The sequence below is a fragment of the Amblyomma americanum genome, chromosome 7, assembly GCF_052857255.1.
Source record: "Amblyomma americanum isolate KBUSLIRL-KWMA chromosome 7, ASM5285725v1, whole genome shotgun sequence".
Taxonomy (NCBI): Eukaryota; Metazoa; Arthropoda; class Arachnida; order Ixodida; family Ixodidae; genus Amblyomma; species Amblyomma americanum.
In genome coordinates, this window is record NC_135503.1 from 37840205 (window position 1) to 37853683 (window position 13479).

Genomic DNA, 13479 nt, shown 5'->3' on the forward strand with positions numbered 1-13479 from the left:
TGGTTCTTGGGGAAAGGAAATGGCGCACTATCTGTCTCGCATCTCGTCTCGGCCGACACCTGAACCGCGCCGTGGGGAAGGGATAAAGGAGGCACTGTGCCGTAATGGAGGGCTCCGGAATAATTTTGGCGCCACCTGCGGATCATTAAAGGGCTGCGAAACACCGCTTGAACGGATGCCGGTTACACTTCAGATGGATTCTTTATGTAACAGATGCTGACTCAAAAAGAATTACGAGAATCAATGCATAGGAACGTACGGGAGTTATTCAATGAATAAATTTCAAAATACAAGCAAACAAAATGCTATGCAACCAACAGGCAAAACAATGCACTGAAAATGTGTTTCGGGGCCCCTTTAACGTGCACTGACATCGCACAGCACACGGGTGACACGGGCGCCTTGAATTGCGTTTAGCCTCCATCGAAACGCGGCCACCGCGGTCGGGTTCGAACCCGGGTACTCGTGCTCAAATTGTACTGGTTGAAATGGAAAAATGCACAAATGGTAATAATAATAATAATTGGTTTTTGGGGAAAGGAAATGGCGCAGTATCTTTCTCATGTATTGTTGGACACCTGAACCGCGCCGTAAGGGAAGGGATAAAGGAGGGAGTGGCAGGAATTAAGAGATCCCGTAGTGAAGGGCTCCGGAATAATTTCGACAACCTGGAGATCTTTAACGTGCACTGACATCGCACAGCACACGGGCGTCTTAACGTTTTGCCTTCATAAAAACAGTCGTAGTGACGTTTTCAGCCACCGCGCTCTCTCGACATGCCCAGCCAGACAGGACCAGCCAGGATAATTAAGCGTTCGAGCTACTTGTGCAGCGTGCGCGTTGGTGTGTAATTGTGATATTCGTTGCTGCCTGCCTCTCTTGACGTCACTTTTTAGGCATGAGAAGTCGACCGCAGTCCATGCGAATGTTCTTACACGATAAGGCGTTGTTTCGAGCCCTAGGCCACTCGTGCTGCTGATTCGCACATAATTCGCACCTTCGACCCTTCGCTGCCAGGGGCAAGACGTAGGACCAACTAAAGCCCCTAAATATGCTTTGCTGATTTATGGACTTAGGTTTCAGGACCAAGCAGTCCCCTTACTAAATGATGATGATGATGATGAATGAAATAATTACTCGCTATTGTATAGCAGCGCCGCGGCGGCGCCGCCTACTACTAGATCCCTGCAGGCTTTTTTCAGTCGAAGGGCTATGTTTATCAAGAGGCTGGACCGACGCCTGCTGACTCTAACGCCTGCAGCCTGCCTGCGGCAATCTGCGGACAGTTGCTGTTTCCGTTGTTGCGGGTGAGCGCCTGGCTCGAAGCCTGGCTTTTGGAAGAAAAAAAAAATGTTAATTAGATTGGCAGTAAGTTACCAAATCGTTAGCTGAACAAGGAACCTATGCTTACGATTTAGTGCCGCGGGCGAAGGCAGTTAGCGGTCCTTAGGCCGAGCCTATTTTGGCGTTGCGCTCCTCCAAGCTATGATGCCAAAGAAGAGGGAAATCGCCAGCGCGAAAGAAGATGCTCCTGTCGACATCCTGAGCCTACCACCGCACAAGCGCCACAAGAAACACAAGCACAAGAAACACAAGCGCAAGCGTGGTGGCACGGACCAAGAAGAGGACGGCGCGCCGTCACCGCCCGCGAGCCCACAGAGCGGGAGCGGAGACAGCAAGCCCGCGCTGAAGCTCAAGATCAAGATCGGCGGCCAGACGCTGGAGAAGAATGTCACCAAGGTGAAGCGCAGCATTGCCGAACCCGACACTCCGAGTGTCATGTCGAGCAGCAAGGCCAATTCGGGAGACACTAGCGCGGACAGCGATGACGAAGAAGAGGCCTGGCTCGAAGCCCTCGAGTCGGGCCGGCTGGAGGAGGTGGACGACGAACTGCGCAAGATGAAAGACCCGACCTTGATGACTGCCAGACAACGGGCGCTGCTGGAGAGCAAGTCGCTCAAGGACAAGGAAGAGGACAGTCCGACGCCGCTCCAGCAGGTGAGCACGCGGTTCTAGCGTTGTTATACAGTGTTGAACCTAAACAGCCATCGGCCGTGGCTTTCGTTTGGGCACTTTCACCATACAAAAGTGTCATTCCTGTACGACGACGTCTGCATAGACGCCTCGATAAATGTCACTTTAAAGCCTTGACGGTCGTTTTGGTCAGAATTACTTTTAAGAGCGAAAGTTACCATTTGCAACGGTTACTTAAACTTTCCCATAATTCACGATCGTTCAGCCTAACATATTCGTGATGCGAGCCCCATCAAAGCGTTCTCCAGAGTGAAGACGGGCCAGAATTTTGGGTTAGGAAACTCTCATGCAAGCTGTTTTTTCATAATCGTCATCCTCCGCGAGTTTCAGTGGGATGTGTATGTCTGTCGTTTGCAGGTTCTCGAGTGATCAGGTTGTTGAGATTGCAGCATCCTTTTGGTTACAGGGTATTTGCTAAGGTGTTAATAGAGTTGGAACAACTATCAATCATGTGATGCACAGAATACAGCCAATCTGTATATGTAGCCCTCATAGATTATGAGAAAACATGTGATTAGGTCAGAACATCAGCATTCATACAGGTATTCATCATCAGCATTCTTGACTGCTTGGGAGTATGAAGAGGTATACACAGCTAGAAAATGTCTATAGGGGCTCTGCAGCGACCATGGAGACACGATCTGTCCGCTACTATTCACCGTGTGTGTACAGGAGGTATTTAAAGAATTTGATTGCAATGAGGTAGGGACAAAAGATATTAGAGAATGCCTTAGTAGTCTGCGATTGTTTGATGACATGGCCATGCTAACAAACTTTGGGGGTGGGAGGTGAATTGCAGAGCATGATTGAGGAGGGGTGGGAGGTGAATTGCAGAGCATGATTGAGGACCTAGGCAGATAGAGCAGGATGGTGGGTCCAAAAATTATGATTAAGACTGAGGTAGCGCTCAGCAGTCTCTGAAGGTAACAGCTGTGTACTGGGCTACAGAGGCTTGGAAGCTGTAAAGAAATGCATGTACTTAGGGGATGTAGTGACTGCAGATCTGACCACGATAGTGAAGTGGCTGTAACAAAGAATGGGATGAAGTGCACATGGCAGGTACTGTCAGGTCTTGAATAGCAGCTTACCAGTATCCCTCAAGAGGAAAACATGTAATAGCTGTATCTTACCAGTATTCACTTGGGCAGAAACCCAGAGGATAATGAAAAGGCTTGAAATTAAATTGAGAACTGTGCAGCTAGCTGTGGGAAGGAAAGTGGTGGGCGCAACATTAAGAGAGAGAAAGACAACAGAATGAGTCAGGGAACACGCCTGAGTTAGTGAAAAGTCGACAAGAAATGGGCATGGGAAAGACATGTAGTGCAAAGGGAAGATAACCGATGGCACTTTAGGATAACCGGGTGGATTCCAAAAGAAGGCTAACATAGCAGCAGGTGGCAGAGTCAGCTGAGCAGATGAGATTAGGAAGTTTACCAGGACATAGTAGCCGCAGCTGGTGTATGGCAGGCCTTTAGGAGGTCGCTTGGAGAGGCCATTGCCCTGCAGTGAATGTTGTTAGGTTGATAATGATGTGGCACACTTGTTAACCCATTCGCTTTTGCTCGCCGTCCGCAACGGCACAACAAGAACTGGTTTGCTGGAAAGGATTAGCAATAACTCTCGCTGAAAAGTGCGCATACGAGAAAATTTAATTGTATTCGGCTCTTAAAACAATTACAAATATAGAGCTTGTAAAATTTTTCTTTGTGAAAAATCTTGGAGCCAGGTGCTTGAACTGCAAAGTGGCACTCTTCGCACTCCCAACAGCTTTCGCTGTTTTTTCCTGGGCTTTCTACAGTAAACATTTACATGATGTTTTCTGCTATGCTGTCATTGGAAGGTATTTGATGATAAAAATGGTACCCTTGACAAGCCTCTGGACTCATTTAGGATGTAGCTACAGCTGGTTCCCATGCTCTTGTGCCGGGAGGTCTTTTCGACGAGAAAAATTTTTCCCTCAGCGTAGCACATACTTTTTCAGTCACTCTTGGTAGAATCTATACCTGATGTAAACAGCCAAATATATGACATTGACGAATATTTCGTTCCACACTTTCAGACATCCAAGCCGGGACTTATGCTACGTCAGAACTGCCAGGCTCAGAGTCCAAGTAATAATCCTCACCTTGAGGACAAAGTCACAATCACTGCTTTCACTATCATCTAAAATTTTAGGGCATTTGCAGTCTGAGACTGCCAAAAGGGAGCACATGAGTTTCAGCCCCCCTGAAACTTGTCTTCCCGCGATGCCATGCTCATGTTCAAAAGAAGCAGCGAGAAAACAATTTTTTTCCTGCAATATATTTTCTAAACTCTTGAGCAGCTGGTGTCATTTGGCGTGAAAACTACTATCTAAAAATTAGCAGCCAAGTATCTGGTGCCATTTCTGATGCATATTTAAAGTGAGGATGGTGCATTGCAGTCTTTGGAAGGGAATGGGTTAACCGAAGATGCTCTTACCAGTGTAGAGCTTAGTTAAGCTCATTAAAGGCTTCTGCCACTATTTCCCTTACTCTCATACAAAGGCACATCCTTTGCAGTGGTGGTTGACTTTGTCAATTGCACCCATGTTTTTGCTCAATTACATATGGAAGCAGACAACTGACAATGGGTGCAAGAACGTCGTGCAAAAATCACAAACATCGAAGTGCTTTAGCATTTGTGTCCTTGTGTCCATGTCAGAATAAGCATGAAATATTATACCATCTTGCCTCATTGAAAGCTGGTGCTAGTGACAGTGTGGCGTCCTCATAGTTGCCTTCATCATGTTCATCCATGCTGTATTAAGAATAATGGATTGTTGCGCAAGTTGGTGCATGATGCAAGAGAACAGCGGCGCATCTAACACTGCACAAGAAAGAACATGCATGTGTGCATGTGCCGTGTTCTTTCCTGTGCTGTGTTAGTTTTGCTTCTAATCTCTTGCATGTGATCTCTAGGGCACATTTTTAATTTTAAGCGTAAATAGCCAGCCTTTCACATCTGTACCTGTTTGCGGACAAGGATCCCGTGTGGGAGCTGGAACGTCATGTAAAAATTAATTTTTTATTTTGGTCGGTGTTCTGCATTCTCCTTCATGTACACCCCCGACCAAATGGGTTTCCATCCAACCCTCGACTTCATCTCTTACATGTATGCAAGGTCACTGTGCTGCTTCTTGTAAAACAGGCAAAGTTGGAATCATTCTAAGGCTTCGACTTGTGCTCAATATGGAGCTGATTATATACTGGGCGAAACTGTTGTCAGTAAATGCTTTGGTAAAATCCTAAAATAAATAATCACCTTCATCTGTGGCACCCATCAGGAATTATTTGTAGCTTCTCACCTCTAGGTTGTGTCATGCTTGGCCAGGAGAGTTACGTACACTGCACTCGCTCTCTGCTGTACATGCTTAAAGAAATCGGACTTGCTGCAGTGAGGGGTTATGTCAGCCCCTGTTTCTTATCCCTTAAAAGTCTCCAGGCAATCAAAAATGTTAGAATAAATATATAAACCATTTTGGCAAACACCCAAATAACACAGATGATTTGCAGGTAGAGCCTGCCAAGGAGATGACAGAGGAGATGATTCAGCGGAGGATGCAGCGCGCCAAGAAGCGCAAACAGCAAGCTGAGGAAAAGAAGGAGAAGGACAAGAAGCAGACCATCGAGCGGCTCCTCAAGAAGTCAGACTCACGGCTGAGGGCTGGCAAGAAGCTGGCCAAGAAGGCTGATGCGCCACCCAAAGTGTCACTGGTGCGCAGTGAGGCTGGCACGATGCTCCTGTTCCCCACCGGTGTGCCATTTCCACTGGCACCTGCCGGTCCCCGTGAGTACCCTCAGCGGACACTGTGCGGTATTAAGGGCTGCACCAACCCAAAGAAGTATTCGTGCTCTAAGACTGGTGTGCCTCTGTGCAGCCTAGAGTGCTACAAAGCAAACATGCTGCAGATGTGTGTTTGAACATCTGTTTTCTGCGGCACTGGCTGGCTTTAATTTCTTCGCATTGCTGTGTGCTGGTGCATTAAGAGGAATGTTCATGCACGGTAAGGAAGACACTCGTCCTTCATGACCAAGGTGGGTCAAGTGTAAATGAATGTCAGCTGGCATGAAGACTTGTACAGTTTGCATATAAAAGACTATTTATTGTTGCTCTCTTGTGCTTTGAGATTGCAAGAGTTCGCAGCAGCTTTTATGGCCACCATCTTTTGCCAGGTCGTAAGCTGTTGAGAGGGAAAACAAAGCAAAGAACATTGTCGGAACTTATTTAAGGAAAGCAACCACTGCAGTGATCATTCCCCATTATCCTTTGGACTGCCTCATTTGGTTTTGTCAAGTTTGTAACAAATGATTTACTCAGAGCAGGCACACAAAACCATGACTGGCTCTCCACACGATGAGAATCGTCCACACTCTCACGCCCAAGGTTGCCACTGCCCAGTTTCGTACACCACTAGTACCAACACAACAGCTTGCATCTATGCCAAATAAAGTACGCAGCTACTCTGACAAATCCCTGTGGGTAATACAGGTCTAGAAATTGCAGCCTATACCATAGCCGGAAGATGAACCGGCTGTGTGACTGGCATAACTGAATTAATGGTTTTTTGTCACCCAGTACATTCTGATCACCAACATCATTTCCCCTGCTGTTATGTCTGCATATTTTCTTAAGACATGCATTATGCGTACCACAGTGTTTATTAAGCATGATCTGCTCACACAGGAAGTTGGTCAAGTTTTGACCAAGTTCTTGCAGAGTCTTGGCCCTACCAATATTTCACCACCCACTGTGCAGTGAAACAAAACCATTTATCGATTGATACGGTAGTAATTCTACAAGCATGCTGACAGTCTCAGTTGAACCCAACCGCGGCGGCCGCGTTTCGATGGAGGCGAAATAATGCAACCGTGACATAGTCTTTGTAAAAAGTTTCTGGCTTACAGAGTTCATTGTCAGGATGTGTAGTATGCACCTTTGCAGATTGCAAGGCTGCCTACTGGAGTGGTGCTGGAGGTATTTCAATGCGTGGCTGAACGGCCAGTGAACTCTTGTGTTCCAGATATTTCTGACAAAGGCTGTATGTACACTGCTGAGAACACACCTTATGTGGTGGGCAAGGGTGTCTTTCATAGAGCGGCAAACTGTATACAGTTGTGGACAGAGAATGGAGAACTGAAGTGTGTGCCCACCTGTGCGGCCCTTATTATCCATGGCATTGCACTTGGCTCCCAGATCAAACAGCAGTTGGATTGTGTCAACATGACCCATCTGGAAAAGGCAAGAAGTCTGGCTGATGAATTGTTCCCCGCCCTGTCATTTCAAATGCTCCTTCAGATTCAGCTGTAACATGCACTTGCCTTCGCAGACACATGGAGTGGGGTCTGACCCCAAGCGTTGACACTGCCAATGTCCACACCGTAATTCTCAACTAGACATCGAATGGCTGTCAGGGCACCTGCTTGGGCTGCCAGATGCAAGCTGCTGTTGCCTAGCACGTCTTTCTTGGTCAGATCAACCTGTCTGAGAAGAAGCAGTCTGGTTTCAGAACAAATCTCATGCTGGCTCCTTTCAACCTTTGCCATCCCATCATTCACAGCTCTCCGTGCTAGCGTCAGAAGAGAGTTTCCAGAGAGCAACTAGCGCTGTGATATTGGCATTATGTAACACTACAAAACCTCACAGGTTTTATGCTGTGCATAGAAAAACAAAAATTCAGTTTCCTATATGTCTACACTGTAAGGCATCATGCTTCTAAGCTGGTTATCTGCACAATTTCTAAACCTAAACTGTGTTTTAAGCTTTGCTAGCTATTAAGAGCCTCTAAAAGCTGTGATAGTACTTACTACAACAAACCACATTAGATTTTACAGTTCTGTTACGGTACTATCTGCAAATTCTCTCCGAGCAACAAAGCTGAGAGAACGCTAGCAGCAACGTGATAAATATCTCGTGAACCCCATTTCAGAAGGGAAACAGGTGCACCTTGTGGAGCTCTGCCAGGCAGTCCATGACAGCCACCTGGTCAGCCTGAGCAGCATCCATGAAGGGAGTTGTGCCACAGTTGTCTACCATGTCTGGCAGATCACTGCCTCTAGTCAGAAGCAGCTTTACACACTCCAAGTGGCCATGCAAGGCTGTAGAAATGAGGAAAATTGTTCACCTGGTGAAAGTGTAAAGTAGCAGGAATTGTAAAAGCAGGGCATATCTTTGTATACTACATAATATGCTTTCACTACGCACTACTTATCATCATAAGGGAGTAATTACTCACTGGCATCCACCCAAGCGCAGCCATACGGCTACAATGGAAACCTTGGGGGATTCCCCTAAATATTTGACCAATACTGTTCCCACTTCGAGCCATTGATCAATTCGCTCTTGCCCTACCATAAGCTTGCCGTCCCAGTTAGCTGAGTTGGTAGAGAGACTGCTCCGGTGAAGTGGTGTTCCTGGTTTCGAACCCCGGACCAGGATGAATTTTTCTTTAACTGCGAAGTTTCTGAGAAAGCTGTATAGCTTTTTTTTGTAGCCGTATGGCTGCGCTCGGGTGGATGCCAGTGAGTAATTACTCCCTTATTACAAATCTACTCCACCTTGGGGGGTACCCCTAAACATTTGACCACTATTTATCATACTTCGCAGCCTTCGCAGAAGGCCTTTGGCAGGAGTGAGCATACATGGTGAAGAAAGTACAAAAAAGCGCTACAAGATATAATGATAACAGTGGTGTCATCCGCCTGCTTGAGCAGATTAACACCGAGAGAAAAAAGAAAAAATAAGAAAGAAAAATGCTTTGTACAAGCTCGCGCTGTTCAGGCATATAGAAACAACACTGGCACATAACACAAGAACACTGGCATCAATAGCACGCTTTAGTAAATAAACACTAACGGTAGACATACGCTGATCCATCAGCAATGACAATAATCACAACCACAAAGCAATATCAATAGCGGGAACCAAAAACGCTTAGGTTGAGTTAACTTATGCACTTCAATTTTGATAAGAAAGATTCGACAGTCGGGCATTCCACAGCGTCACAAGGCAAAGTGTTCCACTGACGGACGCTTCTCGGAAAAAAGGAATTTTGAAAGGTATCTGTTCGGCACATATATTCTTTTAATTTTTTGGAATGGTTTGATCGTGTACATCGCCGTATAACATGTTCGATATAAATGCTACTATCTATACCTAGCTTACTATTGTAGAGTAGATGCATGTATTCTGCCTAAATCTATGAAAAACATAATTCAGACAATAGATATAGTGGAAAGCACTGCTCCAGTGTTTTTATAATGACGAAGTCCTCTGAACAGTTCCAGCTTAACTGTGCTTACATATTGAAAAACAGACAATAGTTACTGCAAGTAATCACATGCTACCACCTATCTTCCAACTTAAAGCGAGAGGTACAATTCTCACATGCTATAGAGAATAATTATGATTCCCATGTTTAAAGTTTACAGCATCTTGGGGCATTAGACACACCCTTAAGCACACTGCACACTGTATTGGTGGTTTACACAGATGCTTTTCCATGACACCCAAGGCGGTGAACGTTATCCGCATTTATGAACTTACACCAAGCAATTATGACATTCGACGCAGAGTTCTAGATCTTACCAGCTGTGTGAAGTGGGGTTCTCTTGTTTTTGCTGCTACTGCTCCACGCATCTGGACACACATCCATGAGGTAAGATACTATATCCACATGGCCTTCCCTGCGTAGAGAAACGACGTAGTGCATGTCGGTGCTATTTATAATAAGAAATTTTGCAATAAACGTCACCTGCAAGCGATGTGGAACGGTGTCCAGCCATCTTTATTCTGCAACCTTACATTTGCGCCCCTGTGGACAAGTGTTTGGACCACCGCCAGGTCGTTCTTGGTGCAAGCCAACATGAGCGGTGTCCTGCAGCCAATGCGTAAAAATAAACCGAAGAGGGAACACTATATAGGAATACAATACTTTTTTCCAGTATGAAACGGTAATTTCATGCTGTTCAGGCTAACACGGCCCGTGTACGACCTAAACAAGTCTAGCAGGGATGTAGTGTCTTGGTGGATCCAGCCAAGCATCTTACCAGTCAGCCCTCTTTAAGGGGTCAATATGACATCCTTGATCGATAAGAAACTGCACGACATGAAGCCGAGATGATTGGGCAGCTTCGTGCAGGGGTCTTTTCCCGTCAAAGTTCTGGCTTTCAAGGATCGCCAGGCCTTTGACTTCCTCGCACAAGAACCTGCAAGCAGTTCACTTTAGCATCTGCTTTGTTTTCGTGCCAGATGCCACTCACCTGAGTACATTTAGAGATCCGTACCGCGATGCTACATGAGCCAAAGTGTCGCCAGATTTCTCGTAGCTAACGTCTCGCAAGTAGAGCGCACGTTTTTCAGTATCGTTACCGCAGATCTGGTTGAGCGTAAGCCTCAGATTTTCGGCATCGTCATGCTGAGCGCACTCAAGGAGCCTTTGGTTCACTTGCTCTGAGCCGCAGTACGGCATTTTTAAAGCATGTTGCGCGACTCTACGAAGGGGCAAAGTGAAACGGGAAACAAGCTTGACTCGACTTGCTTTCGGCTACGTGCAGCCAAATCCAAGGCCGCAATCCACAAGGCCACATCCAAGCCAAAGGAAGGCGAAAGGAGATTTCGCAGTCGCGCCGTGTCGCGCGTCGTACTCAAGGAGCGCGGTTGGTGATAATGCAGAAACTGCAGAGACATTGCGCCTTCGCTCGACTCTCGCCTTGCGGGTGAACCTCTCGACAGTGGGGTTACTGTAGAGCCGATTGACGGAGCAATGTCCAGTTCGCTAAAGATGTCACGCGATTGCGCCGGCAACGGTGATCGCTACAGTACTGGCATCTTCTCATTTTTGTCCCACGTGAAGTCAGGCCATTTGATCGCCGGTGTCTCTGGAGGAGTGGCATCAACTTTGGCCGTGCATCCGTTCGACTTGTTGAAAATACGGTTCGCCGTCAATGACGGTACAACTTCGAGTAGGCCGCGGTACCGTGGCCTGCTCAATGCGGTTGCCACGATCTTCAGGCAAGAAGGCATCGTGGGATTCTACAGAGGTGTGACTCCCAACTGCATCGGCGCCGGTGCCTCGTGGGGTTTCTATTTCCTCTTCTACAACGCCATCAAATCCCAGATGTCCGCGCGCTATCAGAAAGAGCGTCTCGGACCGGGGCAGCACATGTTGGCAGCAGCGCAATCAGGTGTTCTTACTTTGATCATGACGAATCCGGTGTGGGTCGTAAAAACGAGAATGTGCCTTCAGTACGGAACGTCGGAGCTGCCGGAAGAGCTCCGGTACCGGAACACGCTTGACGCCTTGAGGAAAATCTACCGCGTCGACGGAGTCCGGGGTCTTTACCGAGGTTTCATCCCGGGCGTCTTTGGGGTGTCTCACGGCGCGCTGCAGTTTATGGCGTACGAGGAAATGAAGAAATTCTATGACAACCACTACAGAGACGACGCCACGAAGCAGTTGGGTACAGTGGAGTACCTCGTCTTCGCGGCCCTCTCCAAACTGTTTGCGACGACTGTGACGTACCCGTACCAGGTGGTGAGAGCGAGACTGCAGGATCAGCACAAGAAGTACGCCGGTGTCTTCGACTGTATAACCAGAACCTGGCGACACGAGGGCTACAAGGGTTTCTACAAGGGATTGGTGCCTAACACGCTCCGTGTCACACCGGCCACTGCGATAACCTTCGTTGTGTACGAGAACGTTGCAAAGTGGCTTGTGAGCAAAGATAATTGACCGGGAGCCTTTTGCTGTGATTGTGCCGTAAAGCTGGCTTTTTTTAGGCAGAGTAAAGTGTATCGTTGGCAGTTCCTAAGTTACATAGCAAGTGTAAAGTATAAAAATGATAGTTTCTAGAATAGTATGAGTAATGAGCATATTTTTTTTGTTACCTGGTTGACGCTCATTGTTATGTAGTTGATGTATAATGTGTTGCAAAGCAAAAGACATAGTCAGCATTGTTGTTAATGTTGTTTATATGTTTTAAAGCTATAAGTTCTGTTACATTTGATGCCTGGCCAAAAAGGAACTAACAAACCAAGTGATGGTGGGCATTGTGATCTAGTCTTATGATGCAGCTTCCTTCAGTGATATTAAGTTCATTGGTATGAAATAAAGAGATGTAAAATGGCACAAAATGCATTCTTTTTTAGCAGTTGCTTTCCGTTTTTAAGCACGAAGAAAATACCTGCATAAGGTTATCATTTTAGGGGGAAAGACCAGTGATCTCCAGTTACTCTTGTCTTGCATCAGACATGGCGTCTGCCAACTTTATCCCAGCCAACTTCCCAACATCGTCACAATAGCCCCTTAAAGGTATTCTAGCTTCTTAGTGCCAGACACAGTGTTGTAGTAAAGGTATTCTTTCTCTCTCATTAATGCAGCTTTGCCTTCGTTTCTCTTCTCTCCTAGAATTTGCTTTGTCACGCTCACTTTGAGAGTTATCTTGGTTCCAGTTATCGGTCGTCGGTTCTACTTCAGACGTTTCTTGTCCATGTTCAGTGGACATCGAGACAGCAGTAGTGGGAGTCTGTGAAGATAAAAATAGAGAGCAGGAAAAGGAAAGGAAACAACATTGCAAAGAAAGATTTGAAAAAGTAATGAAATGGTGATAAATTGAAACAAATATCAGTAAATGAATACCTGAGCAAGAGAAAAATACTATATATGATTGTTTTTAATGTAGCAGAAATAGTATTTTCTATCATCTATAGTATTTTTCTCTTGCCCCAGTAGGTAAAGGTATTTTATTCATGAAAAGGCAGTAATAACAAAATACAAGGAAATTGTACTGCTATATGTTGAAGAACTGTTGTGTCTGATTAAGTTGTGACAGATCAGCTTAAAAAGAAATCTTATGGTATTTTAGAGATAGATAATTTAATAATTTCAGTGTAATGGGAAAATTATCGCAAAGTGTAATGACAAAAATTCAATATTGGAGGTTTTTTTGCTGTCACTGCTACAAAATGTGGATCATAAAAACTTATTCTTGGAAGCTAGTCTGGTGTGTTTGTTGTTATCATTACATACTCTATATACTTGAGGTCAAGGCATTGCATGTGCAGGATTGCGAAGTTTTCATGCATATTATTTTTACTGACTTTCAGTAGACCTGCGATCACGGGATCTCCTGCTAATTGTCCCCTCTTCATTGCTTATAAGACTATGTGTGTCACAGCCAGAAGTTCAATTAAGTTTAGTTATTGCATCTAGGATTTGTCCCTTGGTTGGTTTGGCTGCCTCACGAATCGGGAATGAATTCTCTGCTATTTTAAATATCTTATCCCAGTATCCAGCGACATTGCCATCTTTCTGTCTTACTGCATGCATGTGGTTTTTAACTATGCCCTATCTATTAGTACGGCCTCAGTCTGCTTCGTGTTCGACTTCTGGGTGTAGCTTACTTTTTGCTTAATTTTTTTTGCAAT

The 13479-nt window shown here is 45.8% G+C and overlaps 3 protein-coding genes across 3 annotated transcripts; 2 read left to right on the top strand and 1 right to left on the bottom strand.

The window, feature by feature from the left end:
- The first annotated feature begins 1260 nt into the window (after nt 1-1260).
- On the top strand, nt 1261-6165 carry LOC144098911 (INO80 complex subunit B). The gene is made up of 2 exons (XM_077631862.1): nt 1261-1998; nt 5568-6165. Exons 1-2 carry the CDS (start codon nt 1486-1488, stop codon nt 5973-5975), a joined length of 921 nt encoding a protein of 306 aa, XP_077487988.1. The 5' UTR covers nt 1261-1485; the 3' UTR covers nt 5976-6165.
- LOC144098909 (ankyrin repeat domain-containing protein 16-like) lies at nt 6134-10643 on the bottom strand. Its single transcript, XM_077631860.1, has 8 exons — nt 10314-10643; nt 10101-10259; nt 9806-9928; nt 9640-9737; nt 7999-8150; nt 7374-7532; nt 7206-7284; nt 6134-6235 (listed from the first exon to the last, which is right to left on the bottom strand). The coding sequence occupies exons 1-8, from the start codon at nt 10520-10522 to the stop codon at nt 6156-6158; spliced, it is 1059 nt and encodes a 352-aa protein (XP_077487986.1). The 5' UTR covers nt 10523-10643; the 3' UTR covers nt 6134-6155.
- A 16-nt stretch (nt 10644-10659) lies between these two features.
- Nucleotides 10660-13050, top strand: LOC144098910 (solute carrier family 25 member 32-like). The gene has a single exon (XM_077631861.1). It carries the CDS (start codon nt 10817-10819, stop codon nt 11783-11785), a length of 969 nt encoding a protein of 322 aa, XP_077487987.1. The 5' UTR covers nt 10660-10816; the 3' UTR covers nt 11786-13050.
- The last annotated feature ends 429 nt before the right edge of the window (nt 13051-13479 follow it).